The 24,565-nt window shown below is 44.0% G+C and overlaps 1 protein-coding gene across 2 annotated transcripts in view; it reads left to right on the plus strand.

The window, feature by feature from the left end:
* Positions 1 to 6,909: 6,909 nt before the first annotated feature.
* NEK9 (NIMA related kinase 9) overlaps positions 6,910 to 24,565 on the plus strand; it is a 42,669-nt gene continuing 25,013 nt past the window's right edge. For both annotated transcript variants that reach the window (XM_084892678.1, XM_084892679.1), the window contains exons 1-7: positions 6,910 to 7,262; positions 9,632 to 9,809; positions 12,291 to 12,346; positions 12,876 to 12,946; positions 14,905 to 15,010; positions 20,866 to 20,997; positions 23,094 to 23,204. In XM_084892678.1, the coding sequence (XP_084748804.1) occupies positions 7,047 to 7,262; positions 9,632 to 9,809; positions 12,291 to 12,346; positions 12,876 to 12,946; positions 14,905 to 15,010; positions 20,866 to 20,997; positions 23,094 to 23,204 (870 nt within the window). In that variant the 5' untranslated portion in view covers positions 6,910 to 7,046. The remainder of the gene's footprint in view (positions 7,263 to 9,631; positions 9,810 to 12,290; positions 12,347 to 12,875; positions 12,947 to 14,904; positions 15,011 to 20,865; positions 20,998 to 23,093; positions 23,205 to 24,565) is intronic.

Here is a 24,565-nt window from a genome sequence, read left to right on the forward strand (position 1 = left end):
AGGTGTATTTTTATGTTGTTACTCTTGAGTACCTCTTTGTTTGGATTGGCAGTAATTCCTCCACATTTCTTAGTTTTAACATATGGCAAATTATATGTGATAAAGAAAAAAAGATAATTATCCATAATTTACTCCGGGTAGATAAAGTTTATGTGAGCTAGCAAAAGTTTATTATATTTTATATATAAATTGTAAATGTATCTGAAAATAATTATACACCTTCAAAAAGGGTTCTGAAAGCCAGGCATTCTTCTGTAGTTTCTCTCTTTTAGAAACTGCTACTGGAATTATTCTTTTTTTTTTTTTTTAATATATATTTTATTGATTTTTCACAGAGAGGAAGAGAGAGGGATAGTCAGAAACATTGATGAGAGAGAATCATCAATCAGTTGCCTCTTGCACACCCCCTACTGGGGATGTGCCCGCAACCAAGGTACATGCCCTTGACCGGAATCGAACCCGGGACCCTTCAGTCTGCAGGCCGACGCTCTATCCACTGAGCCAAACCGGTCTCGGCATGGACTTATTCTTTTAGAGCAGGAGTGTGGAACCTTTATTCTGCCAAGGGCCATTTGGATTTTTAAAAATATATTTTTCTTGATTTTAGAGAGGAAGGAAGAGGAAAAAAAGAGAAACATCAATGATGAGAAAGAGTCATTGATCAGCTGCCTCCTGCAAACCAGCATGTGCCCTGACCAGAAATCAAACTGACCTCCTGGTTCATAAGTTGACACATAACCACTGAGCTTACACTGACTGGGCCCATTTGAATATAACATCATTTGAGGGCCATACGAAATTATCAATGTAAAAACTAGCCCGATATATTTGATCAAATATTTAATTAACTCCCCCCTAATGCCTTGGGAGGGCCAAAATAAATGATTTCACAGGCCTTATATAGCCCATGGGCCAGATGTTCCCATCCCTGCTAGAGAGAACCTTCACCCTTGCCCTCCTTTCTTAAAATACCTCTCCCAATTTAGAACCCCTCAGAACTTGCTTTTTTTGGCTCATCACATCTATACAAAACCTCACTCCAGCAAGGCCATTTTATTTTACTTGCAGTTGAACATCCTATATAATAAAGAGCTATTATGCAAATAGTTGTCACTCCCTCCGGCCCCAGGGGACCTGAGGCTGTGCCCCCCCCCACCTCTGCACTGGGCCTGGGGACCTGAGGTTGTGTCCCCCACCCTGTGGGGGTTAAAAGGGGGCCTGATGTTGCACCCCCTGACAGGTGGGGTTTAATGGGGGACCTGGGCTGTGCCCCGCACCTGGCACCAGGCCTGGAGATCTGAGGCTGTGACCCCTTCCCCACAGGGCTTGACAGAGTTGGGGGCAGCTGGGTCTGGGTCTCCTGCGATTTTGAACCACACAAGGGCGGGTGGGGACTTGACTCTGGGTCCAGACTCTGATGGGAGGGAGGTTTTCATATACATTTTACTAATTTTCTTTCATCTCTGACATTTCTATTATAGAGAAAAGGCAAATAGCAATGTTAAAATATGTCCTCTAATTCCCTTTTAATGTGCACCATGCGCAGGGCCACTAGTCTAATAATAAAAGTATAGTATGCTAATTAGACCAGAAGGCCGAACAGCAGAACGACCTTTGGGATGACCTTCCAGACAAAGCTGGGGCTGCAAGGGCTGAGTCCCTTGCAAGAATTTCATGCATCAGGCTTCTAGTTTTTCATAAAGCTTCTTTCCAAGAGCAACCTGAAGTGCTTTGCACACTCACTGGCTGACCCTCCACTTCCAGTACCCAGAAAAATGGGTAATTTGCCAGTGAATTTATACAAAGTAATGGTTCCCAATACCTGAGTATAAATAATTTAACATCAGAAATGTCTTGTTTCTGCCAAAACCGGTTTGGCTCAGTGGATAGAGCGTCAGCCTGCAGACCAAAAGGTCCTGGGTTCGATTCCGGTCAAGGGCATGTACCTTGGTTGTGGGCACATCCCCAGTGGGAGATGTGCAGGAGGCAGCTGATCGATGTAAAAAATATATATATATTTTTAAATGTCTTATTTCTCATTGAAGTTCTCCTTTCAGAGAACATAATACAGCAGAACTTATCAACGAATTTAAATTTAATAGTTTCAACAGTAGATACTTATTAAATGGTAGTACTTTTCCCATTAAAAACGTAAAATTAATAATTAGTTTAATATAGTATTCAAAACAGCATTTTAATGTGTAGTCAATATTAAAATAATAAATGAGATATATTATTTTTTCATATAAAATCTTTGAAATCCAGTATGCATTTGATAGCTACAGCACTACTCCATTCAGACTAGCCCTAATTCATGTGTTCAATACCTGCATGTAGCTAGTGGCTGTCATATCATACCATGGAGGTATAGATTTTGCTTGGTACTTTGGTAGATTCTTCAATCTTTTTTTTTCTTTTCTTTAATCTTTAACTCTGTGGCCCCTGGGTATCTGCATTCATAAGTGAGAACTTTTGCTATCTAGCAACTTATCTGTTCACTTGTTAAAATATAACATTGAAATACCTGGTTTTGACCAAAGGCACTTTAAAATCAGTTACATCTTTAGAATGTTGAGTCTTTCTGGACTTAAGAATATTCAAAGGTCAGATAATTTAGTGTTATTTATACCCATTTTGAAGAAGAAATGAGCATGAGTGTTTCTGTTCTGTATCCTCTTAAGATGGAATGGAACATTTGTCTGTCAAGCTTATATCAATGCATTATAAGTAGAACAATGCACAATATCAGGCTAACCAAATTATAGAAATTATCATTGCAGAGATGCCAGAAAAATGAAGCTTTAAGCTTTGGCTGAACCCCATTCAATGTCTCTAAAATGAAAGCAAAACATTTCTGGTTTTTTTGTTTGTTTTTTGTTTTTGTTTTAATATTTTTATTGATTTTTCTTACAGAGAGGATGGGAGAGAGATAGAGAGCTAGAAATGTCAATGAGAGAGAAACATCGACCAGCTGCCTCTTGCACACCTCCTACTAGGAATATGCCTGCAACCAATGTACATGCCCTTGACCGGAATCAAACCTGGGACCTTTCAGTCCGCAGACGACACTCTACCGCTGAGCCAAACCAGTTTCGGCACATTTCTGGTTTTAAGTGATTATTTTTTCCATCCTTTTTATTCAAGAAGACATTTATTGAATATCCTTTTTAGTGTGTTGAATTAAACTCTGGAGTACACCCAGTAAATAAGTAATACCCATCCTCAAAGTGCCTTCTAATTAATAGGAGGAGGTAAATGGAATGATCTCTATCCAGAATTATTTTCCTACTTTGTTTAGCCATTACTGACTTTACATTTTGAACAGGAAGCCTTCACTAACGCATTAAATGCCTCTTTAGAAATCTTATAACACTATAACTTATATACAATTATCCTTATAATTACTTCATTATCTGTCTGTTATATGGACTGTGAGCTCCATGAGAGTAGGACCGTGTTTATTTTGTTCTCTCTTGTAACCCACCATCTGGCACAAAGTTGGTACTCAGTGTTTGTTGAATGAATAAATTGAAAATTCAAAAACATATGTACAATATAGTACTCTGGAATGGAACCAACAAAATAAAATGTAATGGGTTATCAGTCAGTCTTGCATTTAGGTTAAAAAATGTTATATACATACAAGATAATAGCAACATGATACTCAACAAATAATTTTTAAGCCTATATTATTAAGCACTTTTCAAGGCACTGATGGTATACAGCTGTGGACAAGAGCACATAATTCTCTCATGGAGCTTATATTCTAATGAATGAAGATAGCCAATAAAGTAAGCAAGACATTAGTATTTTATAGATAAGCATTGTGAAGAAAATAAGGAATAATGTGATCTGGTGGGAGGGCTGTGGTACTTTTATTTATTTTTTTTATTGTTGTTAACCCTCACCTGAGAATATTTTTTTCTCCCTTGATTTTTAGAGAGAGTGGGAGGGAAAGAGACAGAGAGAAACATCCATGTGAGAAACACACCAATTGGTTGCCTCTGGCAGGCATCCCAACCCTGGCCAGGGATTGAGCCTGCAACTGAGGGACATGCCCTTGACTAGAATCAAACCTGAGACCCTTCAGTCCACGGGCCAACTGGATGTGAAAAAGGTTTAGTTAAGTGCAAGCACAGTGTAAGCAGACCATCATTAAAAAGGCTGGTACACTAATAGAACAGAAACATTGGATCTAGGTTAAAAGAGACAGAAGACTCCTCTACTCTCCTAGTCAGACCCAATGTTATGTGGAGTGTAGGGTGCTTTATAAGGAATGTTGACGAACTGTAAAGAGGTGAGGAATGTGAAAGGATTAGTTAGCCCTCACCCCATTATACCAATTTTCTTCTAATTTGCTGTCAATATCACCTACTTAAAAACCTGGAAGTGCTTCCTGGACTCTCACATTTACCTCTATAACCATATCCCTCCTGACTGATCACAAAGTTTAAATGTTTCTTGGATGGATTTCTTCAACCTGGACCTCTCTTCACCTCCACTCCACACTGATAGCACCTTAGTGCTGCTTCTTTTCTTAGAAGATAAATTGCCTCTTAGCTGGTCTTCCTGCCTCCAGTCTTTGTTTTCCTCATTGTCATCAGAGTTCTTTGTAAAATATAACTTGGATCTTATGTAAGGTGATCATATTTTTTATTGTCTGATCTGGACACTTGAGTAGAAGAAGGCTCTTTTATGCTGGGACAAGGGGAAAGGTATAAATTGGGACTTTCCCAGCAACTAAGGACATAGAGTCATACTCATCATATACTTCCTTTAAAATCTCCAATAATTTTCCGTTGCCCACAGGAAAAGTCAAACTATAAAACCTGAGGCCTCTCTTTCTTCTACCTCACATGCACCCTGACCTCCGGCCAGGTAACCTTTCTCTTAGCCCCAACACATCCTGCTCTGTGAGGAGACCTGGAGCCACATTGCTGGGTCTGACTCCCAGCTCCCCTGACTGTAACATTGAGCAGGCTACTAAACCTCTCGGTATCTCAGTTCCTTCTGGAGAACGGGAATAATAGGATTAAGGGGGATGGTGACACATGAAAAAACAGCTTAGAATGCTGCTAGGAACATAACACTCTATAAATGGTAGCTGTTATCTCTCTGATGCAGATCATATTACCAACTGTACAGATCAAAAAATAAGCTTAGAGGTGTGAAGTTGCCAAGGTCAAGTAACTGATGGAACACGATTATCCACAGGTATTGCGATTCTGCCTGAGGCCAGGGAGATCCCCCACCCCCAAACCCGGTGACACCTACTTCTCCAAGAATGTTGTTGCATGAGTTCAGATGGTCAAAGACAAAAGAATGCTAAATATGAAAAAAAAAAAAAAAAAAAAAGATAAGGTGGCATGTCAGGAGAATTGGTTTAACAATTTTTTGGAGTTGTGTATGAGGGAGGGACCTAAGGTGGTTGTAACCCAGGAGAGAGATCTCCCTCGGACACAGATCAAAACTATTTAGAAAAGCCCGTTTATTTCCTTTTCAGGGTCTGCAGCCGGCTCGTGCAGGGAAGACGGGACCGGACTGCAGCCCCAAGCTCTCGAAGCCTTTTGCTTATATAGGCTTCTCATCTTTATCAAGCAAGCAAGCTACGTGTACAGAAGCAGATATCTGCCTTTAGCCATCAGCCATTCCTAATTAATTTTTTTACATTTAACATGTCAGTTCTCCCTTCCTCCTCCTGCCACCTGGCCTTACCCCTCTTGTATCAGATAGTGGTCAGCACATCCTGCTTTTTTTGTTGTGGGGTTGAACCCTGGGTTCAAAATAAGACCACCGAAGGCTGATGATTTATTTTTAAAAAGCAGGCAAGAATTTATTGAAATATCTGGCCAGGGCAGCCGCAAGAGCACCACACACAGGTGGACTCCAAACGACTGCACTGCTTTAGGGGCAGGTAGTTATTTTTAAAGGTTCTGAGAAGGAAAACCCCCATTCTGCAACAAATTGTTGTTTGGAATTTTCTGCTCCTAGATAAAATGTTGCTTTCTAGTTTGCTTTAGCCCGTTTGAAGAATGATGAAGAGAAACTTAGCTGTTTGACCTTGCAGGCCAGGGACCAGATATGCCCACAATCTCAATACCATGCCAGGTGCATTTTTTTTTTAATTGGATAGAACAGCATTGTTTTCAAAGCCAGCATCGAGATAACCACTAAGTGCACATAGGGCTGGCTCTTTAATGAAAAAGAAAGTTCTGCCTGTAATCTTGCCCAGAACTTGAACTCACCCTCCCTAAGCCCATCGCGCGATGAACAAAGCAAGTAAGTGAAGGTCCAAGTCAGAATAGTAGAGTTAAAATTCAAACAGTAGTTTTTACCTAAGTATGGTTACTACCATATTTCACTTTTAATGAGCTTGTTTGAACGAGCTGTAAAGCGGCTGCCCTGCTGGCCTTGTGGAATTTAGGGTGCACAGCTGCTGCGCTGGCCTTGGGAATTTTTCATTCCATAACAAGGTAAGGTGACCAGACGTCCCGATTTTTAACAATTTGTCCCACATCAGTTGGGACGTCTGGTCACCCTATTCTAAGGTGGTCCAGGTAGAAAGGTGGACCCACCGACTCTTAAGACGACAGGAGACAGTATGTCCGCTTACTACAGTATCTCCCTTTGGAAGGGCCTGCTTCCCCCAATCACTGCCCAGAGATAGGCCAGGCGCCCATAGGAGCCTGGACGGACTCCGGACTTCGAAGCTGTCTCGGGACCTGGCCAGGGGCCGGGGGAGTAGTCTACAGGCCCGACGGCTCCACGCGGTCCCCTCCCCGGCGGGAGGCCTCGCTTCCCACGCCGGCGGGAGGAAGGGGAGCCCTGGCCCCGGCCTGAAGCCGTGGGCCAGCGAGGGCGGAGGAAACCCCGCCGGGCCGGAAGCACCCGCAACTGCTTCCGGGTCAGGAGGCTGGGGCCCCCATGGAACCTCGCGGGGCGGCGGGGCGGACGGAGCCGCGGGCTGCCTTTTGAAGCGACCGGAGCGCCGCGCGGCCAGCGCCCCCGGTGACACGCAGGCCGGCCCCGCGGCCGCCGCCGCCGCCATGTCGGTGCTGGGCGAGTACGAGCGACACTGCGACTCCATCAACTCGGACTTTGGGAGCGAGTCCGGGGGTGGCGGGGACTCGGGCCCGGGGCCCAGCGCCGGCCCGGGGCCGCGAGCGGGCGGCGCGGCGGAGCAGGAGGAGCTGCACTACATCCCCATCCGCGTCCTGGGCCGCGGCGCCTTCGGGGAGGCCACGCTGTACCGCCGCACCGAGGTAGCGGCCCGGCCCCGCGCCCCGCGCCGGGCCCCGCGGGGCGCCCGCAGGGGTCTGTCGCGGGGTCCTCCCCGCGCTGCCATCGCCGCACTTTCCTGGCCGGTCGTTTCTGTGTAACCCGGGGGACGGAGCAAAGTCATTGCACCTTCCTGTAGCCTTAGTTTCCCCGTCTATCAAATGGGGTTAGTCATAACGACCTTTAGAATACCCTGGAGAGGTTATTCGGAAGATGAAGTGACGATGCTTTACAAAGGGTAAAATTAAAGTGTTGCGAGAATGAGAGATGTCAGAACTTCACTTCCTCTCGTGCTGCAGAGCTCTGCGCTCCAAGGTCAGGGTGGGGAGGATCGGCGTAGTTTCAAAATTCCCACGGCAAAGGCAGCCCCGATGTCTTTGCCTTTATCCGTAAGTTCCGAGGGGAACCCTCAATTGGAGAGTTTTCTTGAAGATCGTTGGGGCGGTCGTGGTGTGTTGGTTTCTTCATCAGTGTGTATCCAGCAGCTTTATGCCTGGGTAATACTTTTTTGTTATGTTCTAAGCCAGGAAGTCTTCACTTTGGGGGGGGGGGGGGGGGAGCGCACAAGGACTCCTTTGAGAATCTAATGTGAACATAATCGCCCCGTCCACATTTGCACCCCTACATATTCTTGGAAGAGATCCGTGGGTCACAATGTGTACTAACTAAAACCCCCAAGTGGTGATTCCACTTAACAAAAACTAACCATAAACTGATTTTGATCAATAAAGCCTCAAAACTGAAGCTTTAGAATAGGTAAGCATTTAGTGAGAACTTGCTGGTTACTGAAGCCGATTCATCCATCAGTGATCCATCTGTAGTTGTGTGTGTGTTCCAAGCTAACCTAGTTTTAAGGCTGAAAGATGCGGGGGAGAGGTGGTTGCGGGAGAGTATCTTTATGTGTGTGGTTTTTTTTTTTTTAATCCTAATTCACATTAGTGTATGATGTTAAGTTACTGTTAGTATTCTAGTTTCTTTCTTTTTTTTTTTTTTTAAAAGTTATGTTTTTATTGATTCAGGGAGAGAGAAACATCAATGATGAGAATCATTGATCGGCTGCCTCTTGCACGCCCCCTACTGGGGATGGAGCCCGAAGGGGGCCTGTGCCCTGACAAGAATCCTACCTTGACCTTCCTGGCTCATGGGTGAATGCTCAACCACTGAACCACATCAGCCTGGCAGTATTCTGTTTTCTTATTTGTACTCATAATATGAGAAAGAGGACATGAGCATTAGTGTACCTATTTATAGTTAAAGAAACTAAAAGTATATTTAAATGGTTTGCTTAAATCCTTGGCTAAACAAAGTTCTATACCTCTTTCCACATGCCTTTCCATTATTATCATGTTGAACTTAATTACTATTTTAAGCTAAATTTGATTACACTTTCCAAAAACTATGTAACATTATCCATATCACCAAATATTTATTAGATCTGTGTATTTACAAAGATTTAATTAGAAGCAGCTCTTTCCTTCGGGAAGCTTCTATTTCAATGGAAAGACAAGTTAGTAAACAAATAACATTTAAGTTGTATGTATCTATGAAAAGAATGGACAAATCATTTCAGTGTATGACCTCTGAAAATTAAGGGAATGGTTGCATTGAGTAAAATGTACAGCAGAAGGTTCATTAGGACCTTCCCAAAAAGGTTGAACGGCCTATCAGAGCCATGTTAAAGTCTGGAGAGGGTTGTTTGGGCAGAGATGTTCTTGGCTGGGGAGGAGTGTCAGGAAAGAATTAGAGATATTATAGAGAGGATATTGGGAGCCACAGGTAAGTTTTCATGAATAGAGAAAAACATGAAATACATAAAAGTGGCAGGAGTTAGAGTTGCAAAATGGGCAGCATGAGTTAAATGAACTCAAAGCGCTTAGCTATGACTTCTTAATCCAGAAAGGGTAAACAAAAATCACTAGAGAAATCTACATTGATATTATTAGAGGCAAGTTTAATTTCCATTTTACAAGAAACTGGTCACCCATAGATAACTACTCTCCAGTTCTCTATTTCTCCAATATTCTAGCCCTACTACAATGCTCATCATAACTAACAGTCTGTCATAATGTCACTCAGTCACTCAACAGAATCTTTGAGATTACTTCCCTTATTTTTACATGGAATTGACATGATGCAAATTAAGTGTAGCAGTAAGGTTCTGCAGCAAATTATGGTGCTTAATTGTATGCGGAACCTTGAAAGTCTGTTCATGATTTTTGTTTAAAGGAAAAAAATAGAAGCAGTCAGTCGCTTCCCCTCTAGGAAGGTGTTTTTTCTAGGTTTACAGATCCATGTGTGGATTCATTTGCTACTGGGCCAGAGGAAACACTATAACTCTGTCGCTGTGTTGCAGGATGATTCATTGGTTGTGTGGAAGGAAGTTGATTTGACCCGACTGTCAGAGAAGGAACGACGGGATGCCTTGAATGAGATTGTTATTCTGGCACTGCTGCAGCATGACAACATTATTGCCTACTACAATCACTTCATGGACAATACCACCCTGCTGATTGAGCTGGAATATTGTAATGGTAAGGTAGTCAGTGGGACTTCCTTTAGCAAGACAGACTGTTCGTACTTACCTTGAAGTGGATTAAAAAAGAAAAGAAATACAGTGATAAGAAGTTTAAGTGGATTTTCTTGAGTGTAGAGAATTAATTCAGGCCCTAAAAAGTTTTGAAGTGATGCACAAAATAAAGGGAGGGGTTTTTCCCTGCATTCTCAAATTCTGCCTTGTGATTAAAGGTTTTTTCCCCTCATGAAATGACATGAGTTAGGCATTAGAGACATACCGTGGCTTGATAAAATATTTAATGAAATCTTTTTCTTTTTCTTTTTTTTTTAAAAAAAATATTTCTTCATTGATTTCAGAGAGGAAGGTAGAGGGAAAGATCAATGATGAGAGAGAATCATTGATTGGCTGCCTCCTGCAGGTCCCCTACTGGGGATCAAGCCCACAGCCTAGGCATGTGCCCCTGACCAGAATCAAACCTGGGACCCTTCAGTCCACAGGCTGACGCTCTAGCCACTGACCCAAACCAGCTAAGGTATAATGAAATCTTATAAGCGATACTGATTTATATTGACTTCAGTGAAAGCTATCCTATTAAAAAGTGGTCCAAAGGTCATAACTGAATGAAAATGATAATATAGTAAAGCATGGCCTTATTTATGTGGTCTCATTTCTTGGGACCATTTTGCTTGTAAGATAGTAGTATGTTCTAATTATTAAAAAAAATAGACTCTGAAACTCACACCCCAAGTTTCATGACTTTAGCTCTGTAACCTTGCACAAGAAACTTAACTTTTCTGTGTCTCAGCTTATAAGTTTGTTGATAACAGTTCAAAACATACATCCTAGGGTTATTGTATTAAATAACTGTGTAAAGACCCTAGCATTGTACTTGGTATATAGAAGATGTTTGATATATACTGTACTAAGTATTATCCTTCCTGTTACATAAGAGAATCTCCTCAGTCCTCTCTTGAGCTGCATGCTATAGTGGTCTCACCATATTCATAATTCTAAATCTCTAAGAGAAAGCTCCTAGATTCTAACTTTTTTGTCTAGACTCTTTTATATCATGGTTGTCCTGGTTCTGATCAACCCTACATGCATAAGATTATAATAGAGATTTCTGAAGTAGCAGAAGCCTCAAGTAGTTAACTTCCTTTGTGGTTAGGAGATCTAGAACAAATGGTACCTTTATTGAAACTTCTAGTTACTAAATTAGGGGGAGGTATAAGGGGGGAGAAAGTTGTGAAACTTAGCCAGGGCTAAAGTGTAAGTTATATTTGCAAGTAGGAAGTAAAATGGCCCATGATCAATTATAGTCTGTGATAGAGGCCCAAAGCATGAAATTCATGCAAGGGGCTCGGCCCTCGCAGCCCCAGCTGCCTCGCAGCCCCACCCACTGGTTGTTCCAGAAGGTTGTTCTGGAAAGTCGTTCTGGAAGGTCAGTCCACGGTCCAGTTAATTACCATTTTAGCTCTTATTATATGGGATTACTTGATAAAGGAAAGGGAGAAGCAAATTCAGACTTATTCTGCAGTATTAAATTAATAAAGAGAGTAATGATTAGAAACAGTCTTGGGAAACGATTTTCAATCTTTTTTATCTCATGGCACAAATCAATTACAGAATTCTGTGGCACATCAAAAATATATTTTTTTGCAGATCTGACACACAAAAAAAGTATAATTTCGATTCACACACACCAGATACTATTGTGTTGGTTGTTGTCATTTTTTTATTTGACAATCTGAGGGAAAAGAGGTTAGTGCCCTGACTAAATAGTCAGGTATTGCATGTTTTAAAAGTTCTTGCAGCACATCATTGTGCTTCTGTGGCACGTCAGTGTATGCTGCACACTGGTTGAAAATTGCTGGTTTAAGGTGTTCCCTAAACTTTGGGAAATATTTTAGTGGAAAGAAAAAGAAGTTTATATATACCTGCAAATACAAAACATTTTTTCACTGTTGTTCTAATACCTAATAGTCACAGTGAGAGAGATGTTATAAAAATGTTGCAGATTCTTTTAAAAGAAGTTCTAGAAAAGAAAATCTGATTTTGAAGATCTTTAATATATTTTCACTAATTAGGGTACTATAGAAATGGTTTTACTCTCCTCTTTTCAAAATGTCTTACTTCCTGTTTTTGTATTGAGCCTCTACCATTAGGGAGGGGAATCTCTGAAGAATATTTTTGATATACCCGTGTTTCCCCGAAAATAAGACATCCTCCGAAAATAAGACCTAGCGCATGGAAAGATAAGACATCCCCTGAAAATAAGACCTAGCGCAACTTTGGGAGAAAAAATATAAGACACTGTCTTATTTTTGGGGAAACAGGGTAGTACTTGAATGATGGAAAAGTCAAGAGGGAAGAAGGGATTTCCTTTGAGAGGAAGCAGAATGCTTCATTTGTGTTAACTGTTAAAATCCTAGTAGATACAGGAGCCAAGCTTTAATCTCTGTTAAGCAATTCAAACCTGTCTCTTGTTTCATTGCAGGAGGGAACCTGTATGACAAAATCCTTCGTCAGAAGGACAAGTTGTTTGAGGAAGAGGTAATTCATATTTCTATGGTAGGAAGCTAGAATTGTAATTTGTTGTATTCTGATTCTGTATTAACTCTTCCAACAATGAAGAGGTTTTTTCCTTTTGTTCACACTTCTTCCAGGCTCTGGTTGATATTCTTGAGAAAGGAAACCTCTAACAAGGAAGCTGTCTATAGCTGCTTCCTAAATGGTTTACCACATCATGACTCTCTATGGGCTTTCTTTTCCGGTTCTGTTACTGCATACTGGTATGCCCAGTTTTCTATACCTTTGCATTCTTCCCAGATTTCTTTCCACAAGTCTGCTTCACCATACTATACTTTATAATGCCATTGGAACTATTTTATGCTGACCTGCTTTTTCTTTTTACCCCTACCACTTTCCTTTGCCTGTTCAACCTACAAGCAAGAGAGGTCAAGTCCTGTTGAATTGTAACTTCTGGTTGCAGCTTTTTAAATTTTATTTGTTTGAGAAAGAGTATTTAAATCGATTTTTTGTTTGTTTCCAGTCCAAATATAATTTATTTTTTTCTCTGCAGATGGTGGTGTGGTACCTATTTCAGATTGTTTCAGCAGTGAGCTGTATCCATAAAGCTGGAATCCTTCATAGGTAATGAGTGAAAGAATATGGGATTGATTCCTCCCTACCAATCCAACCCCTACCTTAGGTGCCTCCCATCAGTACTAATATTTTCTTCATTAAGCAGGCAGGGCTTTTACATTTATATATTTCTAAATTTTTATTTATTGATTTTAGAGGGATATGAGGGAGAGAGACAGAGACAGAGACATCGATTTACTGTTTCACTTATTTATGCATTCCTTGGTTGATTCTTATATGTGCCCTGACTGGGAATCGAACCCTCAACCTTGATGTTTCAGAACGACACTTGAACCAACTGAACTACCCAGCCAGGTCACATTGATATATTTTAGAAAGGAAAGTGAATAATGAAGGGTGTTATATTTTCTTCCTGAAATTAAACCATGTTTGTGATGTAAGAAGAATTTCCTTAATAGCTAAATACTGCTCAGTCATTTTTTAAGAGAGATTTTAGAGTTCATTTCATTAATTCATCAGTAAAGCCTAGAAGCCACTATGAGAAGTGGTATTAGATTAGTTGCAATTCATGTAAATGTTTTCTCTGAACAATAATTGGCCATTGTTTTTAATTCTATAATTCTTTTAATTTGAATAAACAGCCCACTTATTTTGTATAATTAATTATACACTTGTACTAGACCTTTGGGTGGAGGAACAGTTTTCTGTTCGTTTCTAGCTGTAGGAGAGAGAGCCATTGTGAACATTGCTGCATCATTATATCCTGTTTTTTAAAATTTATCTTCATTGTCAAAAGTCATTATATCCTCCTTGAATCATTAACCATTGCCAGAGATTAGTGTGTCTACATCAGTATTTCTTTTTGGTTGGTTTATTAATTGTTGACTTACATTTCTTGATAGCTATTGAATGATTACTATTGCATAGTATTTTCTTTTCAAAAGTTACAAAGAACATTGTTCTACTTATTTTGCATTTTTCAGTAAAGGAAGCTAGAGTGTAAACCAGGCACAGTTTGTTTAACATGTGGTCAATTCATCCTTAGAAAAATAGCCAGTGCCGAAACCGTTTTGGCTCAGTGTATAGAGCGTCAGCCTGCGGACTGAAGGGTTCTGGGTTCAATTCTGGTCAAGGGCATGTACTTTGGTTGTTGGCACATCCCCGGTAGGGGGTGTGCAGGAGGCAGCTGATCAATGTTTCTCTCTCATAGATGTTTCTGACTCTCTATCTCCCTCCTTTCCTCTCTGTAAAAAAATCAATAAAATATATATTTTAAAAAAAAAAGAAAAGAAAAATAGCCAGTGATTTTATTATGTGATCTACACAGCCTGATCATGTTGCTTCGGGGATAGGCAGCCTCTTCTCTTGCCTTAACAGATTTGACACTTTGGAACCAACCAAATGTTAAGATTGCCTTTATGTTACTTCATTCAAAGCATACTTGGTAATTGAAGAAGTAGTGTACCTTATAGCAATTATAATGACCTGGGACAGGTAATTATTTTTTTGTCTTACCCTCTTAGCTTTTCTTATTGGCTTTAGTAGTATGGGAGGCATGCCTGTGTCATGAAGCCCTGGAGGATGAAGTTTAATTTTCTACTTCACTCTCCCAAATCCCCTTTTCAGTGTGAAAGTGATGACCATTGTGTTTTGGATTCATAGCAGTCTGAGCAATGGTGACATACTCTTTTTCTCTAATCCTCGGTATGGTAGATGAGATGAAAACAATCTACTATATTGCCCTTCCCGGTTTGGCTCAGTGGATAGAGCGTAGGCCTACGAACTTAAGGATCCCAGGTTCGATTCTGGTCAAGGACATGTACCTTGGTTGCAGGCATATCCCCAGTAGGAGGCATGCAGGAGGCAGCTGATGGATGTTTCTCCCTCATCAATGTTTCTAGCTATCCCTCTCCCTTTCTCTCTGTAAAAAAAAAATCAATAAAATATATTTTTTAAAAATTGACTATATGGCCTTGCTAACCAGCATTTTCTTTTTTTCTTTTCAGAGATATAAAAACATTAAATATTTTTCTGACCAAGGCAAACCTGATAAAACTTGGAGATTATGGCCTAGCAAAGAAACTTAATTCTGAATATTCCATGGCTGAGACGGTAAGTGTATGTTGCCCTTGTCTTATTTTTTTCCTTTTCCTTCCTAGCACCAGGAGATACAACTGTTCCCCTTAAACCTTGCATCCTTTTCTCAGTATTCTTGCAGATTCTCCATACTTTTAAAACAAATCTACAGGAGTCTTTTTCCTGGGCTCACTAACAGGCATTTACATGCTCAGATGTTCTTTCAAGAGTCATTGTCTACATTATCTGTATGACCTCAAATTCCTTTCTAACACTTATTAGAGACTTTTCCTAAAAGCCACAAAATACTTTACCATTTTTCCAGCTAAGATCTTTAATCGATTTCATGTTATCTCTTAACATTTGAGCTTATGATTTTACACATCTCTTTTTGTATTTCCTTCGAAATTTTCTGGTTCAGAAGCCATATATTACAAATAAAGGCTGATGCCCAGAGAACAATTTGGTCTTTAATATTGTACATAGTCTAAACTGCAGGGTTTGCCGAAACCGGTTTGGCTCAGTGGATAGAGCGTCAGCCTGCGGACAGGTTCGATTCTGGTCAGGGGCATGTACATCGGTTGCAGGCACATCCCCGGTAGAGGGTGTGCAAGAGGCAGCTGGTCGATGTTTCTCTCTCATCGATGTTTCTAGCTCTCTCTCTCTCTTCCTCTCTGTAAAAAAAAATCAATAAAATATATTAAAAAAAAACACACAAAAAACTGCAGGGTTCCCTTCTCACCTGATCCTAATTCATTAATAAAGCATAGACATAAGTTGACCTTTAAGGACAGTGATCTCATCCTTTAAGGAATTATAAAACCCGGTTATTATTTTACTGGTTTCACAATGCTCTGTCCTAAAAATAACTTGAAAATGTAAGTTTAGCCGAAACTGGTTTGGCTCAATGGATAGAGCGTTGGCTTGGGGACTGAAGGGTCCGGGTTCGATTCCGGTCAAGGGCATGTACCGTGGTTGCGGGCATATCCCCAGTAGGGGGTGTGCAAGAGGCAGCTGATCGATGACTCTCTCTCATCGATGTTTCTAACTCTCTATCCCTCTCTCTTCCTCTCTGTAAAAGAATCAATAAAATATATTTTAAAAAAAAGAAAAAGAAAATGTAAGTTTAATAAAAATTAATTTTGTCCTGATGGTATTTTTTGACAATGTTGCAATATGCCTGCAAGCAATATAGAGACATTCAAGGATACTGATAGCCAGGGTTGAGATTCTCTGCTTCAGGGATTCAGTCTGCTTGTATGGTGGTGCCATATGGAGCTTCTGGAAGCAATCATGTCTTAAGTAGATTTTTTTGGATCAAGAATAATCTGGGAGGATCCAAGATGGCTGCTCGGGTATACACCTAGCCGCAGCAGCTCACAACAATTTCAAAGGAATACAACTAAAATGTAGAGTGGACATTGCCCAGAGCTACAGGTAGTCGACTGACTGAAAACTCTACAATAGGAAGGAGGGAGAAAACCAGAAGGAAAATCAGAGGAGCTGAAAAAAAGCCTAAGGTACGGAGACATGCTGCGCGCTCGCACGCACGCGCGCGCGGAGAGGTCGCAGCCGGAGAGGAGGAGAGGGCTGGGTGCTGCCTGGCGTTCCCTAGCAGGAAGGAAATAGAACCCCCAGCCTGGGCTGAACCCCCGAACCGGCAGCGCTGAGCCCCAAGTTATGTGCCAGACCCTGGGGACCCAGGCTCCGGCAGGGGGAGACAATCCCGGGGGACGGCGAAATGCGGGGCCCCCGGAGTCGTGCGCACATGGCGCGCAGAAGACTGAATGTTGACTCTGATGCTGGATTACCCTAGCCGGAAGAAACAAAGCCTCCAGCGGCAGCTCTGAGCCTCAGTCCAGACCTCCCCGAACTCCAGGTCTGGGCCAGTCCCTGGGGACCCAGGCTGGGGCAGGGGGAGACGGGGCTGTGAGGTGGAGTCCTGGGAGCGCGGCGAAAGGCCGAGCCCCCGGAGTCGCGCACACTGCGCGCAGAGGACAGTCTGTTGACTCTGATCCTGGACTCCCCTAGTGGGAGGGAGAAAGAAAGCTCCAGACTGGAGGAACGCCACGAGGAGCAGGAGCCCCTGCCGGACACCGGCCAGCTGGGCGCCAGCAAGGAGCCGGGCGACGGGGCCCCCAGTGGGGGGGGTGCCCCTGAGCCTTCGACTGCTGAGCACTGGCAACGGAGCCAAGGACGGGGGCTGCTTCCTGGGCGGCGCCGACCCCGGCAACAGGCTGGAGCAGCGCCGGAGCCCGCGGAGAACAAAGGGGTGCCACAGGCCAACCTGCTGAGCTCCCAGGACAAGGAGGAAGAAACCAAAGAAGTTCTCAATGTGAAGAAATCAAGTGAGAGCAAATGATAGTAAAATTACTTAAGAAAGAATACAAAGAAGATCTTGAAAAATCAAAGACTAAGTCAGAACTCAACGCACCAGCCAACATTGCAACATAAATGCGTTTTGTTGTTTTTTTTAAAAAAAGAAAAAAAAAAGAAGAGAAAAAAGGGACAGAATGTTGGAACAGCGGCGACCAGGCCTAGAGTGGCCAGGCACAAGGCAGTGGCAGCTGGGCCCGGAGCAGCAGTGGCCAGGCCCCAGAACAGCAGCAGCCAGAACAAGAGCAGCAACGGCCAGCACTGGAGCAGCCAGACCTGGGGCAGTGGCAGCCAGGCCTGAGGCAGAGGCGGCCAAGCCCAGGGTGGCCAGTCCAGGAACACCCAGACACGGAGTGGCTGGGCCCGGAGAAGCCCGGCCCAGAGCAGCCGGGTTGGGAGCAGCCAGGCCCAGAACAGCAGTAGACAACCACGAAGAATCCAGGCTGGGAGCGGCCAGGCTCGGAGCAGCCGGGTCGGGTGCGGCCAGGCCCGGAGCAGCGGCGGCCAGGCTGGGAGCGGCCAGGCCCGGAGCAGCTGGGTCTGGTGCGGCCAGGCCTGGAGCAGCGGCTGCCAGGCTAGGAGCGGCCAGGCCCGGAGCAGCAGCTGCCAGGCTGGGAGCAGCCAGGTCCGGAGCAGCCGGGTCTGGTGTGGCCAGGCCCGGAGCAGCGGCTGCCAGGCTGGGAGCGGCCAGGCCCGGAGCAGCAGCTCCCAGGCTGGGAGCGGCCAGGCCCGGAGCAGCCGGGTCTGGTGCGGCCAGGCCCGGAGCAGCGGCTGCCAGGCTGGGAGCGGCCAGGCCCGGAGCAGCCGGGTCTGGTGCGGCCAGGCCCGGAGCAGCGGCTGCCAGGCTGGGAGCGGCCAGGCCCGGAGCAGCCGGGTCTGGTGCGGCCAGGCCCGGAGCAGCGGCTGCCAGGCTGGGAGCGGCCAGGCCCGGAGCAGCTGGGTCTGGTGTGGCCAGGCCTGGAGCAGCGGCTGCCAGGCTGGGAGCGGCCAGGCCCGGAGCAGCAGCTGCCAGGCTGGGAGCGTCCAGGCCCGGAGCAGCCGGGTCTGGTGCGGCCAGGCCCGGAGCAGCGACTGCCAGGCTGGGAGCGGCCAGGCCCGGAGCAGCCGGGTCTGGTGCGGCCAGGCCCGGAGCAGCGGCTGCCAGGCTGGGAGCGGCCAGGCCCGGAGCAGCCGGGTCTGGTGCGGCCAGGCCCGGAGCAGCGGCTGCCAGGCTGGGAGCGGCCAGGCCCGGAGCAGCCGGGTCTGGTGCGGCCAGGCCCGGAGCAGCGGCTGCCAGGCTGGGAGCGGCCAGGCCCGGAGCAGCCGGGTCTGGTGCGGCCAGGCCCGGAGCAGCGGCTGCCAGGCTGGGAGCGGCCAGGCCCGGAGCAGCCGGGTCTGGTGCGGCCAGGCCCGGAGCAGCGGCTGCCAGGCTGGGAGTGGCCAGGCCTGGAGAAGCGGCTGCCAGGCTGGGAGCGGCCAGGCCCGGAGCAGCCGGGTCTGGTGCGGCCAGGCCCGGAGCAGCGGCGGCCAGGCTGGGAGCGGCCAGGCCTGGAGCAGCCGGGTCTGGTGCGGCCAGGCCCGGAGCAGTGGCTGCCAGGCTGGGAGCGGCCAGGCCTGGAGCAGCCGGGTCTGGTGCGGCCAGGCCCGGAGCAGTGGCTGCCAGGCTGGGAGTGGCCAGGCCTGGAGAAGCGGCTGCCAGGCTGGGAGCGGCCAGGCCCGGAGCAGCCGGGTCTGGTGCGGCCAGGCCCGGAGCAGCGGCGGCCAGGCTGGGAGCGGCCAGGCCCGGAGCAGCCGGGTCTGGTGCGGCCAGACCCGGAGCAGCGGCTGCCAGGCTGGGAGCGGCCAGGCCCGGAGCAGCCGGGTCTGGTGCGGCCAGGCCAGGAGCAGCGGCTGCCAGGCTGGGAGCGGCCAGGCCCGGAGCAGCAGCTGCCAGGCTGGGAGCGTCCAGGCCCGGAGCAGCCGGGTCTGGTGCGGCCAGGCCCGGAGCAGCGACTGCCAGGCTGGGAGCGGCCAGGACCGGAGCAGCCGGGTCTAGTGCGGCCAGGCCAGGAGCAGCGGCTGCCAGGCTGGGAGCGGCCAGGCCCGGAGCAGCCGGGTCTGGTGCGGCCAGGCCAGGAGCAATGGCTGCCAGGCTGGGAGCAGCCAGGCCCGGAGCAGCGGCTGTCAGGCTGGGAGCGGCCAGGCCCGGAGCGGCCGGGACCGGAGCAACCGGTCCCAGAGCAGCCGGGTCGGGTGCGGCCAGGCCTGTAGCAGCAACAGCCAAGTCCAGAGCAACTAGGTCGGGAGCGGCAGTGACCAGACCCGGAGCAGCTGGTTGTGGAACGAACCAGAGCAACAGAGGCCAGGCCCAGAGCAGCCAGACCCGAAACAGCTCGCTCCTCGCCTGTACCTGCCCACGGCTGCCTCTCAGACATGGCTGGAAACTTTTGCGGGAACTTGAGGGTCTGCTGAATCAAGTGATGAAGGCTTAGATCTGGATGTGTTGAGTTAGTATAGCGCTGGGGTGTTGATCTGTAAGTGCCTTGGGTGGGGCCTGGATGAGGCTGGTTGACCTATTTGGAAATGTCTTTTGTGTGAAGTGTATCATTGGGCATGTGGAGGTATTATTGATATGAGATAATGCTAAGTAACAGATTTACTATCTGAAAAGGGATTTACTATCGGGGAAAGGGAGGGAGGAAGAGACTGAACATAAACTGTGCACCTATGGATGAGGACAATGGGGGATGGGGAGGGGGCGGAGGGTGGGGTGGGAACCTGGTGGAGGGGGGAAGAAATGAGGAACCTTTGTAATAATATGAACAATAAAGATTGATTTGAAAAAAAAAAAAAAAAAAAAAAAAAAGAAGTAGGCCCCGAGACAAAAAAATAAAAAATAAAAAAAATAAAAATAAATAAAAAAAAAAAAAAAAAAAAAAAAAGAATAATCTGATAAAACCAAGATTTGATTTTTCTTAGCCAGTTAATGCAAAGAAGGAATGATAAGAACATTATAAATGCTGTGTACGCCATCTGAAAATTGCTTTTCTGATTAAAGATGGGGTACTCATTATTTCTCATCTTGGGAAAGACATGACCTTTAGGACATTTTTATTTCAAAATTCATTCTTAATTCAAGAAGTCTTTTTCAAATTTAAAAGAAATTCACTGACTATATTAGTATTACAAATGTCAAATTGAGCCATTTAAAAAACTTCATTGCTATGCATTTTAGTTACAACTTTTAACCCTTTATTCATTTACCTTCTCCCCACTGCCAGCTTCCTCCCCGCTTGTGAGTTTTTACTAAGTCTATCTGTATGTTTTTATCTGTATGAAATTTTAGTGGGCCTCGAATGCCTACAAGCCTCCATGATCCAGAAATCACAGAGCTGTTGTGGCTCCCAAATCTCACAAAAACCATATTGGGATATGCTGATGAATGTTTTGTGGTTGTTATCTCTAGTTCCTAGGAAATTTAATTTAGTTGTTGAAATATTAATATGGTTACCCCAGAAAAGAAATTATTATTTGATTTTTTTTTCTTTGTTGTTTAGCTTGTTGGAACTCCATATTACATGTCTCCAGAGCTCTGCCAAGGAGTAAAATACAATTTCAAGTCTGATATCTGGGCAGTAGGCTGCGTCATCTTTGAACTGCTTACGCTAAAGAGAACATTTGATGCCACAGTAAGTTGATGTATTATCTCCACATTGTCCTTGTAAATGGTATCAGTTGATTGAGATATCAACTTCATTTATCCCTGAGCTTTTTTTGTTAATCCTCACTTGAAGATATTCTTCCGTTGATTTTTTTTTTTTTTTTTTTTTTTTTTTTTTTTTTTTTAAGGGAGAGTGGAAGGGAGGGGAGGAGACAGAGCAAGAGAAACATCGGTGTCAAAGAGCCACATCGATTGGTTGCCTCCTACCTACCCCCCCACGTGGGGCCAGAGATTGAACCTGCAACCAAGTTACATGCCCTTGACCAGAATCAAGTCCTTGGACCTTCAGTCTGTAGGCTGACAGTCTGTCAACTGAGCTAAACTGGTTAGGGCTGAGCTTCTGATTTCTAGAACAGAAATCAACTATAGGCAAAAAAAACAACTAGTATCCTGGCACTGGCTTAGTAGTGTATTGTTAGAATACTGTAGACCAGATTTATCTCCAATTTGAATTCCCCATTGAATAATCATCAAGTAGTTCGAGCACTGTGCTTGAATTTGTTAACTATAATTTTAAAACTGGCTCTAGGATCAACTGTGTGATGCTACAATTTAGATAAGCCATTTTATTTTTTTATTTTTTATTTTTTATTTTTTTAAAATATATTTTATTGATTTTTCACAGAGAGGAAGGGAGACAGAGAGCTAGAAACGTCGATGAGAGAAACATCGACCAGCTGCCTCTTGCACACCCCCCACTGGGGATGTGCCCGCAACCAATGTACATGCCCTTGACCGGAATCAAACCTGGGACCTTTCAGTCCGCAGACTGACGCTCTACCACTGAGCCAAACCGGCTTCGACTAGATAAGCCATTTTATTTCTTATGCTTCAGCTACATCATTTTTTTTAAAAAAGCTAAGGCAAATTATATAATACTCATGAAAGTGTTTTGATCTTTTTTATGAAAAATTTACTCTTATTAAAGATTGTTATCGTCTTATGAATAAGAAATCTCTAAGTTTTTTTTTGTTTGTTTGTTTTTTCCTTTTTTTCTTAAGTAAAGCATTGCTTCTCAAATGTTAATACACATGAGAACATAGGAAATCAGCTGGGTATCATGTTAAAATGCAGACTGTTTGAGTAAGTCTGGGACAGGGCTGATAGCTTCCAGATGATACTGATGCTACTTGTCTGTGGACCACAATTTGAGTAACAAAAGTGAGTTCACTTCCAATCACCTTTCCAAACCAGGTGTGAGAACTTGGGAAAATCATTTCATCTCTTTGATCCTCTGTTTTATTATCTATAACAAATAAAAATATGTATTCCTCTCACAGAAATGCTCTGATTAGTGTATATGAAAATTGCAAGTGTTAGTTAATGCAAATTCATTGACTTTTCATGAGACCTATTTATTTTTCTAAATTCTGAAGCTTATTCTGGTGTATCATCTAATTCTCCTAAATATTTTCGTGGAAGGAAAATGAGTTTTGGAGTCATAGACTTTGTTTGGAATTATGGCTTTATTTTATACTATCTGTAGTCTTGGGAAAGTTACATGTCTGAATTGGTAAGGATAATAACCTCCTTGTGTAGTGTTTGCAAGAGTTAAAAAAAAATCAAATACATAACATGCCTACTAGTACATACTGGTCTCTATAAATGTGATGATATTATAATAGTAATATTATAATTATCAGCTTGTTATTATAATTTACTACCTTTTCTGTTGGAGCATACTATTATTATCTGTATATCCATTATTAGGACATATAAATTAGGAGGCAAATTAATTGCCAAAAGAATTTAAAGCCAAAAAGCATAGCTAGCCTTGCTTAGCTTTTTGAGGGGGTTCAGTTGAAGGGTCAGATTATAATACAGTCTGAATATTAATGCTATTGGCCACATAGTCATATCTCCATGTCGGGCAGTTGGCTTCATTTCATCTGATAGCAGTAGTGCATCCCTAACCATTTCTTGTTGATGCATAGTAATAGTTATAAAAATAAGACCTAATGCAAAACTATTAAATAATAGCGCAGACATCACAGAGTCCCTAATGGTATTTTATAATGCCGTCTTTATAAAACCAAGAACAATGCAGTTATCATTTTCTTATAGAATCCACTCAACTTGTGTGTGAAGATTGTACAAGGAATCCGGGCCATGGAAGTTGATTCTAGTCAGTACTCTTTGGAACTGATCCAAATGGTCCATGCATGCCTTGACCAGGTAAGTGGGACTTACATAGTGATTTCAGCTTAGTGTTTTTCCTCCCAGCTTTAGTGTTTGAGATGTGACATAGGTCAGTGGTCGGCAAACTGCGGCTCGCGAGGCACATGCGGCTCGCAAGCCTCGGTTTGCCACTCTGTTGACTAATGAGTTTGCCGACCACTGCCTTAGGGAAAAACACTTAAAAAACATTTTAATAATGTACTAATGTCTTTAACATGAAGTCAAAACTTCTGGGTAAGGGTAATGCCTTATGCAGTGGTCGGCAAACTCATTAGTCAACAGAGCGGCAAACCATGGCTTGAGAGCTGCATGTGGCTCGCGAGCCACAGTTTGCTAACCACAGACATAGGTGAACCTGCACAAAACCACATCTTCTTTCCCAGTAAGACGTATTTGTAGATAGACCCAGAAGGATAAGCATGGGAAATTACTGATAGTTGTGTGCTTCAGCCAACAAATTCATATTTTGTTCTGCTTTGTTCTTTATTACTTTGTGAACTTGTACTCCTCCTTTTTTTAAAAAAAGGGATTTCCTTATGCTTTTTTTCTTTTTTTTAATCCTCACCTGAGGATATGTTTTTGAGAAGGGGGGGGGGAGGGAAGAGGGGAACATCAATGTGAAAGAGGAACACCGATCAGTTAGTTGCTTCTTATACGTGCCCCAACCAGGGATTGAACCCACAACCTTTTGGTGTATGGAACAATGCTCTAACCAACTGAGCAACATGGCCAAGGTAGTGATCCATTTTTTATGGTCAAGATTTTTGTAACTTGATTTTATAAAAGTATAGTCAGGCTGAAACCGGTTTGGCTCAGTGGATAGAGCGTCGACCTCTGGACTGAAAGGTCCCAGGTTCGATTCCGGTCAATTGCATGTACCTTGGTTGCGGGCACATCCCCAGTAGGGGGTGTGCAAGAGGCAGCTGATCGGTGATTCTCATCGATATTTCTAACTCTCTATCCCTCTCTCTTCCTCTCTGTAAAAAATAAATAAAATTTTTTTTTTTTTAAAGTATAGTCAGAGGTAATTTAGAGTTCCTAATGTACAGAATATATATAGTTCTAGAATCTCACAGTTTGTCTTTCAGTGATCCTCTGGGTCAGTATTATTCCAAGTATTGTTCATGAACCACAGACATGGTTGGGAGCATTTACAAGCAAATTATGAAGATTCATGGGCCCCAACCCAGACCAACTGGATCGGAATCTCTATGGATAAAGCCCAGAAATCTTTATTTGTAACAAGCACTCCACAAGATTCTTACATTCTGTATATATTGAAATTTAAGCGAGAAAGTTACATTTTCACTCATGTACCAGTGTTGATGTTAATAAAATAAACATGAAGCATGGAGTGT

This window comes from Pipistrellus hanaki, assembly GCF_964339955.1.
Source record: "Pipistrellus hanaki genome assembly, chromosome: 1".
NCBI lineage: Eukaryota > Metazoa > Chordata > Mammalia > Chiroptera > Vespertilionidae > Pipistrellus > Pipistrellus hanaki.